The sequence below is a fragment of the Musa acuminata genome, chromosome BXJ1-4 (genome assembly GCF_036884655.1).
Source record: "Musa acuminata AAA Group cultivar baxijiao chromosome BXJ1-4, Cavendish_Baxijiao_AAA, whole genome shotgun sequence".
Classification (NCBI taxonomy): domain Eukaryota; kingdom Viridiplantae; phylum Streptophyta; class Magnoliopsida; order Zingiberales; family Musaceae; genus Musa; species Musa acuminata.
Genome location: NC_088330.1, coordinates 41,409,110 through 41,422,951, shown reverse-complemented (window position 1 = coordinate 41,422,951; position 13,842 = coordinate 41,409,110). Strand labels below are relative to the sequence as shown.

The 13,842-nt window shown below is 42.1% G+C and overlaps 3 protein-coding genes across 4 annotated transcripts; all 3 read right to left on the bottom strand.

Annotated features, from left to right (window-relative positions):
• Nucleotides 1–371: 371 nt before the first annotated feature.
• Nucleotides 372–3,831, bottom strand: LOC103982569 (phosphoacetylglucosamine mutase). 2 transcript variants are annotated; one of them, XM_009399535.3, is made up of 9 exons: nucleotides 3,699–3,831; nucleotides 3,333–3,595; nucleotides 2,913–3,032; nucleotides 2,674–2,816; nucleotides 2,342–2,593; nucleotides 1,829–2,241; nucleotides 1,581–1,759; nucleotides 1,261–1,357; nucleotides 372–722 (listed from the first exon to the last, which is right to left on the bottom strand). In XM_009399535.3, exons 1-9 carry the CDS (start codon nucleotides 3,760–3,762, stop codon nucleotides 562–564), a joined length of 1,692 nt encoding a protein of 563 aa, XP_009397810.2. In that variant the 5' UTR covers nucleotides 3,763–3,831; the 3' UTR covers nucleotides 372–561. The 2 variants fall into 2 exon arrangements, with proteins under 2 accessions (XP_009397810.2, XP_065035289.1); XM_065179217.1 differs by having other exon boundaries at nucleotides 1,581–1,756.
• A 41-nt stretch (nucleotides 3,832–3,872) lies between these two features.
• On the bottom strand, nucleotides 3,873–7,675 carry LOC135671220 (uncharacterized). Its single transcript, XM_065179209.1, has 5 exons — nucleotides 7,353–7,675; nucleotides 6,606–7,254; nucleotides 5,769–6,509; nucleotides 4,459–5,681; nucleotides 3,873–4,381 (listed from the first exon to the last, which is right to left on the bottom strand). Exons 1-5 carry the CDS (start codon nucleotides 7,464–7,466, stop codon nucleotides 4,331–4,333), a joined length of 2,778 nt encoding a protein of 925 aa, XP_065035281.1. The 5' UTR covers nucleotides 7,467–7,675; the 3' UTR covers nucleotides 3,873–4,330.
• Nucleotides 7,676–8,282: 607 nt separating this feature from the next.
• On the bottom strand, nucleotides 8,283–13,172 carry LOC103982571 (ADP-ribosylation factor). Its single transcript, XM_009399537.3, has 6 exons — nucleotides 12,944–13,172; nucleotides 11,429–11,519; nucleotides 10,289–10,404; nucleotides 9,723–9,782; nucleotides 9,529–9,594; nucleotides 8,283–8,807 (listed from the first exon to the last, which is right to left on the bottom strand). Exons 1-6 carry the CDS (start codon nucleotides 12,998–13,000, stop codon nucleotides 8,613–8,615), a joined length of 585 nt encoding a protein of 194 aa, XP_009397812.2. The 5' UTR covers nucleotides 13,001–13,172; the 3' UTR covers nucleotides 8,283–8,612.
• Nucleotides 13,173–13,842: the final 670 nt, after the last annotated feature.

The window sequence follows — 13,842 nt, the reverse complement described above, 5'->3', positions numbered from 1 at the left end:
CCAATTTTGGCTTCCTTCCACTTGCATCATCTTGAGCCGTTCGATCTGGAATCAGATTGTGATGCGGAGGAGCGCATCTTTTGCCACACCATCATCCCCCACCCGCCGTCGTCTCCGTAAAATGCATTCCCCCGTTTCTCTCCGTCGGAGGTAGCTGACTGGGAGAGGCGACGAAGGCGAATCTAATGCTCCAATTCCAAGCTCTAGTCGTCGCCTTTCCGCCCCCAAACCCTGGTGAGGACTCTCCCAGATCCGAGTACAGCCCCGCTTACACCTAAAAGTTCTTTACGAGGGTGAATTCTGTCTACCAAGTTACTACGTACTACAGTTCTTGTTTTTGTTTTCCTTGCAATCTTTCCTGACACCACAGATGAACCTCAAATAAGATCCTTTTAGTAACAGAACAGTGTTGTATAATAGTTATCATCATCCTGGATCAATTAATGATCCAATCAAGTACATGGAATAACCATAGGATCAAACTGTTCCAAGAAATGATTTAAGAAAAGTCATAAGTTAACAATTTCAACAAGAGCTTTCCGAACAACAATTTTAACCAGTCTACTGATGAGAATTGCTGGATCCAAGAACACGATCGACAAGTTGCACTATGGATCGGGCAAGACTGTCAGCTGCTTCCTGCGTGGATGCCTCGGCGTACACACGAATTATGTCCTCTGTACCGGATGGGCGGATAAAACATCGGCCGTGAGGGTGCTTCCCTGTAACAATTCCAAAAGAAGGAAAATGAGCAGCAATAAACGGATGATAAGTTTATAAACAAAGTAGGGTTTCAGTGCACTAATTGTTCTCATAGTCATAGGAATCTTGAAAAATACATCATGTAGGTGTGATCAATATGTAAAGTTTGTCAACGAAGTAGGGTTTTAGTGTACTAATTGTTCTCAGAGTTGATAGCAATCTCGAAAAATATATCATGTAGGCAAAGATAGGGTGTGTTTGGTTGACTGGAAATGGGACTGAAGGGTGCTTAAATCACAGGCAACTACCAAATAATAGGAGTTGTGCCTTCATCTGTCATTATAACCTGCAGCCACAACCTACAAATACCACCCACAGATAATTTGATGCAGGTGGTCTTACAGACAGCATTGCATTTGCTGCTGTAATGCAGGCCCAGTTTATATGCACTTATATTTGCAATGAAATGCAATACCCAAATTAGAGGTAAAAGGAATTAAAACAACTGAACATGCTCTTAGAAAAGGTAAAAAGCAACTCATGAGCAAAGTTGCTTACCCGATTCCGCATCTATCAACTCTTGTAGACCTGATGGCTTCACAACTTGTGTTTCTGCATTTGCTGTAACAACAGCATTTCGGTCCGCAACTTTTACCTAGAAAGTGCACAGACGAAAGAATTGAGCATCCAGAAATGTGAGGAGAAAAGATTTTTTAAACAGATCTTTAATATGTGTATATATACACATATTCTTACGTACACATACATATATATACATACACATGTATGCATATATAAATACAGATATGTACATATATGCATACACACATATGTATACACATGAATTTTTCTTTTTGCATACATGGCATTTATCATACCTTAAGCTGTCTGCTAGGCAGATCTTGGTAAAGCTCATTCCACCTTTTGATTGACCATCCCATGTACTGTAATACAGCTTCCACCAATAGCAACCCACTAAGAGCATCTCCTACTGCTTGATTGATCAGTTGACTGACCGCCAGCAATCTTAAAGCAGCTTTGTGTTGCTCGGAACCTACTAAAAACAGTAACATTTATGAAACTGAGTGACGATTTGGTTAACCGGTAAGTAGCATATAAGGTGCACCTGAAGATGCAGAGGCAAGTTCATTGCTCCTACACTCCAGACCAGAGAGAAAATTTTCTGAGAACAGTACGGTTCCATGTCCATTTGCCTCGAAGTATATCCCAATGTCATACTCTGCAGCTTTCTTGTGCAGATATTTTACTCCAGTGGGAGTAAACACAACCTCTAGGCCTAGCCGCTTGAGGTACGCTGTTGATGCTCCATTTGCATATGCCGTCTGCACGATGCCAAGCCTTACAGGCGGTTTGTTATTTGAATCACTGCCCTTGTAGAGGACATCCAATTGTTCCTTGATAAAAACTGCAAAGAGGGACAATATCTTGTCTCCGTCAATTAGGTCAATGTTCTTGCTGCTTGCAGACGGAATGAGGAAATACACAAGCCGATCAGCATCACCGTCCAGACTTGCACACCTGAAACACTAGATCCACCTAAGCAGTTGAAATTGAGTTGAATATAAATTTTAGCATCCGCGGAACAATTACGTCAAACGCAAATAGCACATGGCCTCACCTTACTCCTACGTCGTCAGGCCCAAAGCCGGACGGAACAACCTTCTCCTTCTGCACATAATCAGCACCACAGCTTTCATTAAGCATCCCTTCTCCTTTCTTACCTGTATTTTTCACGGAAATATCCAACCCTGTCACCATTTTCTTGAGCTGTTCAAGCTTGTCTCCACCAACACCATTGGCTCCATCAACTACGAGTTCCGTATCCGATGAATCGGCAATCCTTTCTCTGGGAACCAGGTCCATCAGGCACCTGCAGCCAAAACAGTGATTCTTGATCCAACAATATGTGAGCCTCTTCTCTAAGTTGAACATTAGACACTCAGCACAGACCTGAAAGATTTTGATAGTTGAGCCAAGTAGTCAGATTCCGATGCCACCATGCCCTTGTTCCTGCTTCTAACCATCCAGTGTAGTTGTGGGGTTGTCAAGACTCCCATGTCGATTGCAACCGCACCAATTATAGCATTGATTCCCTTCGAGGCAAAGAAAATTAGCTGCATACCTCCAACACAAATCTTGCCATCATAAAATGTGGTGGTATTTACGGAAGTTGATTTGAGTGTACGTACATGCTTTGCAGCTTCAAGAAGAGCTTCTCCACTCGGTCTGGTGTCTCTTCCTAACAACACCTCCGCAGACTGCACTCCTCCAAATGGTATATTTTCTTCCTCCACAAATCGAACCACCAACTGAACGGAAAACACATTAGGGTTGCAAGCATACCAGCAGAAAGAGATGATGCTGCAGCATAGCAGAGCTTTAGGGAGGATGGAACTTCAAGAACTTGCTAACTTTGACAAGAAGTACTACAAAATCTGGATCGTAGCTTAATCTTCACTTTCTTTTTCATTGTCTACAGAAACTCTCATCAAGATGTACTACAAACGTGGTAGCATTACCAGTCGAAATAGACACAAAAAATCAATCGAGCCGAGCATTATAATTATCCCAATCAGAGAAAGAAACGAAATCGAAGCAAAGATACCGACATGGAGGAGGTGCTCGGAGTCGGGGGCATTAGCGAGGGCGTCGGCAAACGGCTCCCACCGCTGTACCATCATTCCGCCGTCGGGATCAGCGATCTTGACGCCATTGTCGGACACGGGGTTGTGGGAGGCGGTGATCATCAACCCGACGGCGAATCCAGTCTTGAGCGACCTCAGGGCCGCCAGGACCCCCGCACGGTACACCGTCGACGCCAGGATGGATCCCTCCGATCGGAATCCGGCGGTTCCGTACGAGAAACGCGCCCCTGGCAAGCCAACCACCAGATCTTTTATCAGTCGAAGAAGAAACCAAACGAAGAGATCATCTGATGTCGCACGATTGGGCGGGTTGTTGAGGGGCGCGCGTACCATGAGGTAGAGGGAATCGGGAGGCGGAGTCGAGAAGGAGCGATCGCTGCTTCTCCTCTGCCATTTGGATGCCGCGATAGCGAATCTGGAGGTCGGCGGCGGAGACGGGAGACGGCCGAACTCCCAAGTCTAATGTTCGACGACGGTTCAGTGAGTCTATAACACGCGCCCTGGTAATTGGGCCCCAAAGCATTTAGTCCAAATACAGCCCAATTGGCCGACTATAATTGGGCCATAAACAGAGTCCAAACACAGCTCGATGAGCCTACTAAATCTTCTGTCATTGGGCCACAAACATTAGCCCACACAGAGCCCAATTACGATGCCATTGATGCGAAGCATACGTCGCAATAGCACTGAGATTGATTCATATCTGAAATGAAGACATGATCGTACCAAAAGCAAATAAAGATTCATATCTGACAAGAACAACTCGATTCAGCTATAGCATTCACTGCAGCAACAAAAATGGTAGGCGCACAAGAAACCATGGTTTCTCAGCACCAATGAACAAAAACTCATGGAATCAAATCATCAGATAACAAAATCCAAAAAGAAAATGGCGATCACTGCTTATTTATGGGCTCATAGAGGTAAGTCATGTTCTCCACATCTCGCTCCAGGTTTCCTCACTACAGAACGTTCTCATTTAGCTCCGCGAGAGCCAGTCTCGTTCCTTCCACCTGGTCAACATGTAAATTCTAAGGTCAAACCAACATATCTAACTCACACAAAGATAGCTAATCATCCATCTCCTTACCTTATTGGTGGCTTTGGCATTGCTTTTCTTCTCCTTGTAGAGCAGCTTCAGCTTTCTCAAGCTCATATTTTGCAAATCTACGACAGGCAGACTCTGTTTCTCTGCATCAGATTCCACCTTCGCTTCCCCACATCCGATCTCTGTCATGGTCAACTGGCCAAAACTTTTCTTCTCCTCGTCTGCATCAGATTCTTTCTGGTTCTCACTTTTCTCCACTTCCACGATGATCGCAGTAGCCATCAGAGCTCCGACACTGTCCTCGGCGTCTCCAACCTTGGATAACTTGGAAGCTTCCACAACCCCAACTGTTACCTCATCCGGGGAAACTTCACTGTCTCCAATTAGATCTCCAACTTCGGGTAAGGATTCAGCAGGTAGGTCGACGGTGTTTGATCGATGCAAGCTTGTCGGCTTCTGCTGAGGAGGGGAGAAGGAAACAACCTCAGCAACAGTCTCATCTCCATCGCTGGTTTCCTCGTCATTTTTTGGTGCTGAATAAGTTTGCATTTCATCCTCAGTTTCTTCCTCCTCTCTCTGACTTTGCTCATCTGCAGCATCTCCGGCGATGTCTGGGTTCCCTAACGAAGATATCAGCGGCGTCCCTTCTAGCACAGATGACTCACGGTCGGCCTGGTTGGCCATTTGTTCTTCTTCACGGTCTCCCTTCTTCTGTGGTGATAATTCTGCATTGAACCCTTCGGGTTCTTTAGGTTCTACGGCAAGTTGATGCAGGGGAAGATTGGTGTTGTCTGCCTGGTTGGCCATTTGGTCTCCCACGCAGCCTCCCTCCATCTTTGGCGATGATTCAACGTTGAATCCTTCAGGTTCTTTAGGGTCTGCGACAAGTTGATGCAGGGGAAGATCGGTGTCGACGACGGACACATTGCAATCTTGTTCACAAATTTCACTAGGGAGAATCTCTTCTCGATCTCCACCGGACTCTTTCTCAAACTTCTCTTGTGAATCCATGGAAGAGAGATGAGAAGCATTCGCTGCTGCCAAATCTGAGGACTTCTCATCAGAAAGCAGCAAAGATGCCACAAGATTGGTGATGTCGTCGGCCACATTGCAATCTTGTTCACAAATTTCACTAGGGAGAATCTCTTCTTGTGAATCCATGGAACAGAGATGAGAAGCATTCCCTGCTGCCAAATCTGATGGCTTCTCATCGGAAAGCAGCAAAAATGCGCCGTCTCTATCCACGAGATCCATAGTTTCGACTCCTAGGAAACAGAGATCATCGCTTATTAGAAACCAAACAGGGCACAAGGAAAGGAAGCAAGATTCTACAGAGCCTTCATCATGTTTACCTGTTTCCACGTCGTGTTGTTGGGCTGCAATTTCCGACTCATTCACTTCATTGAGTCCTTCAGTTTCCGGGACGATTCCATCTTCTTCGACTTCCGGAGATTGCTGGTGTTGTGAAGGATCGGTGTCAACGACCACCAAATTGCAATCTCGTTCGCAGTTTTCACCATCAATAATGGTCTCGTCTTGGATCCCTTCCGTCTCCGTTGCCAAATCTGAGGTATTATTGCAAGAAGCAATCAAAGAATCGCCGTCCTTTACATCATCGAGTCCTTCAGTTTCTGAGACAATTCCATCTTCATTGATTTCTGAGGAGTGCCGGCGTTGAGAAAGATCGATGTCGACGACCACCGGCCTGCAATCTTGCTCACAATTTTCACTACCAATAAGAGTGTTGTCTTGGATCCCCTCGCCCTCTCTGAGATCAGTGGCGTTCTCCTCTGCCAAATCCGAGGTCTTCTTGCAAGAAGCAATCGAAGAGTCGCCATCCTTCGCATCATCGACTCCATCAGTTTCTGGGACGGCTCCATCTTCTTTAACTTCCGAGGAGTGATGGTGTTGAGAGAGATCGCAGTCAGCGACCACCGGATTGCAATCTTGCTCACAATTATCACCATCAATCACAGTTTTGTCTTGGATCTCTTTGAGATCAGTGACGTTCCCCGCTGCCATATCCGAGCTCTTCTTGCAAGGAGGAATCATAGAGTCGCCCTCCGTGTCCACAGATTTCTTGATTTCGATGCCTATAATTCACACAGACGATGTATAGTTTAGAAACAAAGCAGAAGAAAGAAAAAGAAAGGAATTCAAGGAAAAAATGAATCATCCATCATCTTCACCTTTTTCCGCTTGTTCTTCTACATCTTGAGCCAAACTTTCCATGTCAGGTACAGAAACCGTCGCCCTAGCCCTTGAACTCCTCCTCAGGGTTGTAGCGGTGACATCCACGGGGATCGACTTTGAAGACTGCCTCGCCCTGCGAGTTGTAGTTCTTGATGAAACGACCGTGTCTTCTGTTCCTTCGTCCACCACAGCTGGGGATTCGGCTTCCTTCCTGGCTATCGTTCTCCGGCCATTTCGAGGGGCCGGAGTCTTGGCTGCTTCGATAAGACCTTCCTCTGCCGCCTCGCCGTCCTCTTTCTTGGTCGCCCTTCTTCTGGTGTACCTCGCTGTTGTGGTGCCCCGAGGCTGCTTCTTTGTGCTGGGCTTGGCCATGGGTGTGATCTCCATCATGCCTTCCTTCTGCTCCTCGTCTCTATCAACTTCTTCAGAGAAGAGTCTCCCGGTCTCGGAGTCCATTGCGGTCACCCGACGAGCCCGAGGCAGGGGGCTCGCCGGCTGCTCTTTGGGATCGTCCGAGGCGGTGGACGCAGCCGCCCGGCGAGCTGAGATCCTGCGGGAGGAGCGGGGGAGGTAGGCCGAGCTGGCCTGGACATTCTTGGGGGACTGATTCTGCAGCGCTTCCTCGATACTCTCCATCCCACCAACCTGATCGAGTTCGAGGCAACACAACCGTGAGACGATGAAAGAAGAAAAAGAAAAAGGGAAAGAGAGTAATGGAAGGGGAGGGTGGGAGGAGATCATACGGCGAAAAGAGACTGGAGGGCGTCTGCCATGGCGACGTTGGTCATGTTGGCGGGGATGCGGTTCTTCTTGCAGAGGGCTTGGAGCTCTCTCCTGGGCAAGCAGTGGAAATCCATCTCTCTCTCTCTCTCTCTCTCTCTCTCTCTCTCTCTCTCTCCTCTTCTTGTTGGGTAGGTTTCGGGCAGTGGCGTATGGCCTTACCTTCTCCCTTGTGTTGGTAGCGCTCCTGGCAGCGATGGGACGGAGATGAAGAAGAAAGGGAGGCGGCCAAATTATTATATGGGGAAAGCTAGGGTGGATTTAGGGCAATTTCCTGTTCTGTTCTAAATTCGAAATATACGACCGTTGGGACAGCTAAAATGTTGCGCGGCCGCGCGGTTCTCTTTTGAAAAATTCGACCGTTGGTACACGTTGGTACACTGGGATTTCGGGGGTGCGACGGCGCGCGGTCAAACTAATCCTTTTCTTTCTTCTAATCGTCTAATTAACCAAATTAACCCTTTGATGGAGAGAGAGAGAGAGACTCTCAATGCCAAAGAGTGACATGGTAAAATGTGTATCGAGATACATCATGGTGATGATCCTCGTGAATAAAGCACACTGAAGTGTTATAATAATTGAATTGTAAGGTAAGGTTGAACATAAAAAAGGAACAATTAGTAGCACTTGCAAGGATTCTAGTGAGAAGATGATTTGAAACTAGAATTCAAATTGCTCTTTTCACATTTTTGAAATGTAAATATTTAGTAATTATTTTGCCTAACGAGTTTGATATCAAAATTGCTTTTAGTTTAGGCTCCAAATTTGTTAACGAGAGGTTAATCGAAAGAAACATTTCCATGTTATATGAACGAATAGTTCCCTGATATATAAAACTCATGAAGGAAATGATATCTTTGGATAGAGTGACGCGAAAACTTGGAAATCAGAGATAAGCACACAAAACTCCTTTACTCCAAACAGATCATTCCTATTTCCATAGCAAACAAATGCATCTTCAAACTGCATTTTCACACAAGCTGCAGATATACATCAAAGATTCAAACAATGGTTCCCCCCAGGAGCAAATGCCCTAACCTAATACCAGAATATCACTGAATGCTGAGGTAGGACAACCGGGGGAGCGAGTAACAAGACCAATTCATGCAACATATGAAATCATACAACTCGCGAGTGGTTGGTTGGTTGCAACATCATCGCGAATCTGATGAATTCTCAGCTTGCATGTGTGCCAGAGGAGCGGTTGGTTGAACCTTCTAGAATCAAAACGATGAACTGCCAACTGAGGTTGAGCGTCTTGAAGTTTGTAGTTCATTAAGAGTACTGGCGAGCCAGTCCAGACCTTCATAGAGACCCTCACCTCGGAGAGCACAAGTTCCTTGAATGTGCCACACCCGATTCCTCACGCCATAGAGACCAAGACCCTCACATACCTCCATTGGGGTCATTGCACCTCTCTAAACAGGATTCAACATCAGTTTATATGGATTATATGAACGTGAAGCGTAAAAAGGAAATAAATTCATCTTGGCCAAATTATCCAGTAAACTAAAGTGAGGGCCTCTTGAATAAATACAAGGAAATATATTTCGTCTTGGCCAAATAAAAACTCCTCCATCCAGACTCTCTTCTAATTACCAATACCTGCTGAAAAGACAGAATATTGATAATTTGAGAACTGTTTTGGAGTATAAATAATTTATAATTTGGCCAGTGGACGAAAATCATCTTATTCAGTGATAGATAAGAACCTGGAATCCTTATGAATGGCATAGAATAAGGAAATTGCAAGACATAAGGTTTAATGATTACAGTTTCATATTTGCATTAGTATTTTGATCTGGAATCTTAAGCAAAAACCTCTCCTGATCTGCAACATCATGTTCTTAAAGTAATAAACTGATTTCTTGACAAAAAATATAGCATGCATCAATTATTTACAAACTTTTTCAAGCAAATTTCTCTTTGATGCCTCTGATGGGATTTGTGAAAGAATATTTGTAAGATGCAGAAACTACACTTTGAAGAGAAAAGAGAAATATGTATTTCAAATCGAAAAAAACTAACATGAAGCATTAGAGTGAATAGAACAATAAGGGCTCTTCTGCACAGATGCATGGAATTGCATTGCAATTAAACAGCAGGCTCATACAATTGTGAGTTACCAATTTAACATACCATATCCTGTTTGTTTGCAAATATCAAAATGACACTGTTAAGCATGAACGGGTCATTGATGATGGCCTGAAAAGAGCAATTATCAAAGTCAATAACCCCAAGAAAAACAGCAATGAACTTTCTTCCATGCAGGACATACATATATATATATATATATGTGTGTGTGTGTGTGTGTGTGTGCGCGCGCAAATAACCTGAAACTCTGCTTTAGCTTTCCCAATTCTTTCTCTGTCCAACGAATCAACTACATAGATCTGCAAGAGAGCAAAATGTGATGTTAAATCTCTTTCTTTTATGTAAACAAGAACATTTTGCATTCCAGTGTGTACATTAATTTATTAGACAGAAGAGAAGGCAGAAGGACTAAAGTCAAAGGAAACCACAAAATTTTAATCCTGAAAACCTGCAATGTCATTTACAGAAATGATCTTACTGTCATTGAGTTGTTGTCACTATACAAAAAGAAGAATTAGGAGTTCTATGACCTCACTGGCCAATTTATTTTAGCCTTCAAACTTCTTTTTAGTGGATAAACATAGAGCATCCAAATTCCAAACAGGGTTACATGATATTACATGAAGCATGGACCTCACATGATCCTAGGATACAAATTGCAAAAGAATAAGTGGCCCCTAGTTAAACACCAAAGATAAATATTCAACATGGAAAGGAAGTTTCACTAGGAAAGAATATCAATGAACCCTGAGCTTGCTAAAGAAAGCACTACAACCATTCTCTCTGATAGATAATAACTATTTACCAGACCATCTGTATTGTTAAAGTAATGCCTCCACAAAGGCCTCAATTTCTCTTGCCCACCAACATCCCAGACTGTAAATATCACATTCTTATACTGAACTTTTTCTACATTAAAACCTGCATAAATGAAGAGAAAAGAGTTACCAGAGTCCACAGAGTCTAAGTTATTATGATATGATGCATATTGCATATGTTCATGCCTTATCAGTTTCCTTAATATCTAGTAATTCTAAAATTCAACAGGTCAACATCTAAATATCATTATGAATCAATTTTGGTGTAATTTGTAGCATTTATATTAATCTATTAAAGTAAATATCAAGATGTTAAGTTAGCCACTTTTCTAAGTAAACCTACATGGCTGGTTCATCTTCTCTAGCTTGTGGAACCTAAAAGGAGTAGATTTGCTGGATGGAAGATGGATGAACTATCATCTGCTGTAAGACGTTAGGTTAAGAATTGGGTGAACACTTCATTTTCAATAATCAGATAATCAAATATTATTGGTCAGAAATAAAATTAAGATGACGAGCATTTGTTATATAACATGGAAATTTTTCTCTGAGAGGTTTTGTGATACTAAAATAGGCAGTTTGCTTTTTTAAAGAGCCCTTCAAAGCGTAAAGAATGTTTCGATGGGGAATAAAATAAGAAGGATTTGTATGAATGACATCTCAGTAAAATAAACTTTCGTTAGTTTGCCTCTTTTTCTCTCTTTCTCTTTTGTTCTAATCTCATCCTTTCTTCTCCCTTTTCCAGCTGATGCAATAGAAAAAAAATCAGCAGACTCCAGGGTCAAGCTTTCTTCCAAGCTGATTGAAGCTTGAACATAGTACTCAAACATATAGGTCACAAGGCTATCCTATAGGCTTCTGACTTGAACAAAGAAATTCTGAAGAACAGTTGAAATTTGCTTCTTCTTTCAAACATACAATCTGCTGTATAAGTCCAATATACTTCTCCACTAATAGTAACAAGGAAAATAAATGGCAGAAATTAATATGTCTAGCTAATGGAGGAATGAAATTGCAAGCACACCAAAGAAAAACATCCTAACAACAACTTTAAAAAGCCTATTTAAGGCAGCCAAGCTAGGTAAATATCTTCAAAGACTGGTATCTAGTCAACAAAACATACTTACCAATTGTTGGGACCGTTGACAAGACCTCTCCAATGTGCAACTTGTACAAAATTGTAGTTTTACCTGCTGCATCCAGTCCAAGCATCACAACCTAAGAGAAATAGTTCAAAAATAAATGAGGTTATATGAGAAACATGAATTAATATGCTAGAAGTTTCATGAAAAAACATCAACTAAAACAGGATATCAAATTTGATCTCATATTTAATCATTTATCAATAGTCTAGACTACATTTCTTAACATCACAATTGTTCAGCCTAGACTTGAAACAGTTACCAAGCAGCATATACATAGTGGGCAAGGTCTACAGAGATATCTTCATGATTTTTCCTAAGTAACTAGAATAACATTCCATCTAAAATCCATTTTATAAACTTCCAATTGAATTTTTCAACGGAATAAACTAAGTACAGGTAATTAATTAATAACAAACTTAAAAGCAATACTGAAACCCATTTATGCTTTCTGAATATTCAGACTATTGGACATTGAAGACTATATTATTATGGTCCAAAGGAAAGAACATTTGACCAGTAAACGGTTGCGGCAAACAATTCATTTTTCATTTCATGCCAAGTTAGGTATAATACTCAATTTATACCTAGCATTGACTTATAAGTGGACAAAGACTTAGATTGACTTATAATGACCTAACCCACATCCTACTATTAATTTGGGCATAACCATTTTGGGTCAGTTAATAAGGCTTAAGTAGTAAGCCAATTACTCCATTAGATCAATTAGTATCAGAGTCAATATGGCCTTGTAACCTACGGGTCATAGACCACATCATAGTGAGGAGCCATCATTAGGTTAGGATATGCCTTATGTATATCATACTAGGGTTTGATTCTAGGCTATGTTTGGACATTGATGAAGCCGTCACCCTGAAGCAGGGGAAATTATACCACCTCGACTGAGTCCCGCATCAATTGTGAGCAAAGACTTAGGTTAATTTATAAGGTATAATAAGTATACTACTAGGCCTACTCCCCATCAGAATTTATGACTCTGCAACAACAAATACTGCTCGGAACTTAGAAATTCAAAAGGAATCATGTGACAATTTAAAAGGAAAGAAAAGTGCATGCGATCATACTTGAAGTGATAAAGAACTACTAGGGAGCTAACTAAAGTAGTTGCAAATATAGGAAAAAGAGTTGGTTAGTTCATCAAAAAGGTAAAACTAAAGAACACCTTCTTGAACAATACATTCCGCTCAAATCGACAATGGATGGGGGAATGTTCATTAACTAACAGAAGAGGTATATCTATTTATAGCACGAAAAAGAAATCTTGGTAGAATCACAATAATCAGAGCGCGAGTTTTCCATTAGGCATCATAAAGATGAGATGTCTCATCATGTTACACCCCGTTCAGCCGACCAAGATCCCTAAATATTGTAGACGATATCACTTCGAGAGAGAGTGAACGAAAGGGAGGACGGTGATCAATAAACTGTGAGCACAAGAACAATATTAGAAGAAGGGAGAGGAAGGGGAATGGAGCATACCCTCATCTCCTTGTTGCCGAAGAAGGTATCGAAGAGCTTCCGGAACGCCTGCCCCATCGCCGATCTCCTCCTTTATTCCTCCACAATCGCCAGCTCAAGAATCCCACCCAAAATCTTTAGCTGGGCATCGAGATCGTGCGAAATGTTTCGACAGAGAGGAGGGGAGATGCCCAAAGCCGCTCCTCCTTTTGGGGGAGAAAGCAGTGAGCCCCTTCTCTCTCGCTCGCTTTGATCCGATTGCTTTAACAGGCGTGTGAGCTGATCTCCGCCGTCCGTTTACCGAGATTCAAACGCGGTAATAGCGGCCAACCAGGACCACCGATCGTTACCCGTTCGTTCCAATGCGTTATTTACCAGCATGCTGATTTGACACGACGTGGCCCCACTTGGGACCCACTTGTGCGTAGGTGATGACTATTTCTTTTGGTTGTGGTTATTGGTTGAGTATTACGGATCTCATTATCTTCAGAACTAGGCGGAAATATCATAAGAAATTGATGCACGGTTTGAATTATTGCTTCCATTACCTTTGAACACTAACAATTATCACTCGTTTGTGTGATAAAAACAATTAATAAGTCATCGTTTAACATCGTCATGAGTAATAACAATGACTTATATGATTTTACTCTATATCTTAGTATTTTACTCCTTCCAAAAAATATATATATATATTAAGATAAAAATATGTAAGAAATTATTAAGGATTAAGATAGACACGGGATTAATTACAAATTATCCCTATAGTTAGACCTATTTAGTATTTCTGTTCATCGATTTAAAAAATTTACATTAAAATTTTTATAATTCTAAAAGTAAAACATTTAATCTCATTCATCCTATCATCGTCGATTTTACTGACGAAAGATACAATATGTACATGAATAGTACAAAAAAGA

Coding starts and splice junctions, on each gene's coding strand:
- LOC103982569 (XM_009399535.3), bottom strand. CDS start 3,762: ATGGCAGAGGAGAAGCAGCGATCGCTCCTTCTCGACTCCGCCTCCCGA. Junction 2,594..2,673: donor CAACTATCAAAATCTTTCAG/GTCTGTGCTGAG, acceptor TTTTGGCTGCAG/GTGCCTGATGGACCTGGTTC. Junction 723..1,260: donor GTTGATAGATGCGGAATCGG/GTAAGCAACTTT, acceptor GAATTGTTACAG/GGAAGCACCCTCACGGCCGA.
- LOC135671220 (XM_065179209.1), bottom strand. CDS start 7,466: ATGGATTTCCACTGCTTGCCCAGGAGAGAGCTCCAAGCCCTCTGCAAG. Junction 6,510..6,605: donor AGAAGAACAAGCGGAAAAAG/GTGAAGATGATG, acceptor TGTGAATTATAG/GCATCGAAATCAAGAAATCT. Junction 5,682..5,768: donor ACAACACGACGTGGAAACAG/GTAAACATGATG, acceptor TCTGTTTCCTAG/GAGTCGAAACTATGGATCTC.
- LOC103982571 (XM_009399537.3), bottom strand. CDS start 13,000: ATGGGGCAGGCGTTCCGGAAGCTCTTCGATACCTTCTTCGGCAACAAG. Junction 9,783..10,288: donor TTAACAATACAGATGGTCTG/GTAAATAGTTAT, acceptor GCTCTCTTGCAG/ATCTATGTAGTTGATTCGTT. Junction 9,595..9,722: donor AAGCTAAAGCAGAGTTTCAG/GTTATTTGCGCG, acceptor TGCTCTTTTCAG/GCCATCATCAATGACCCGTT.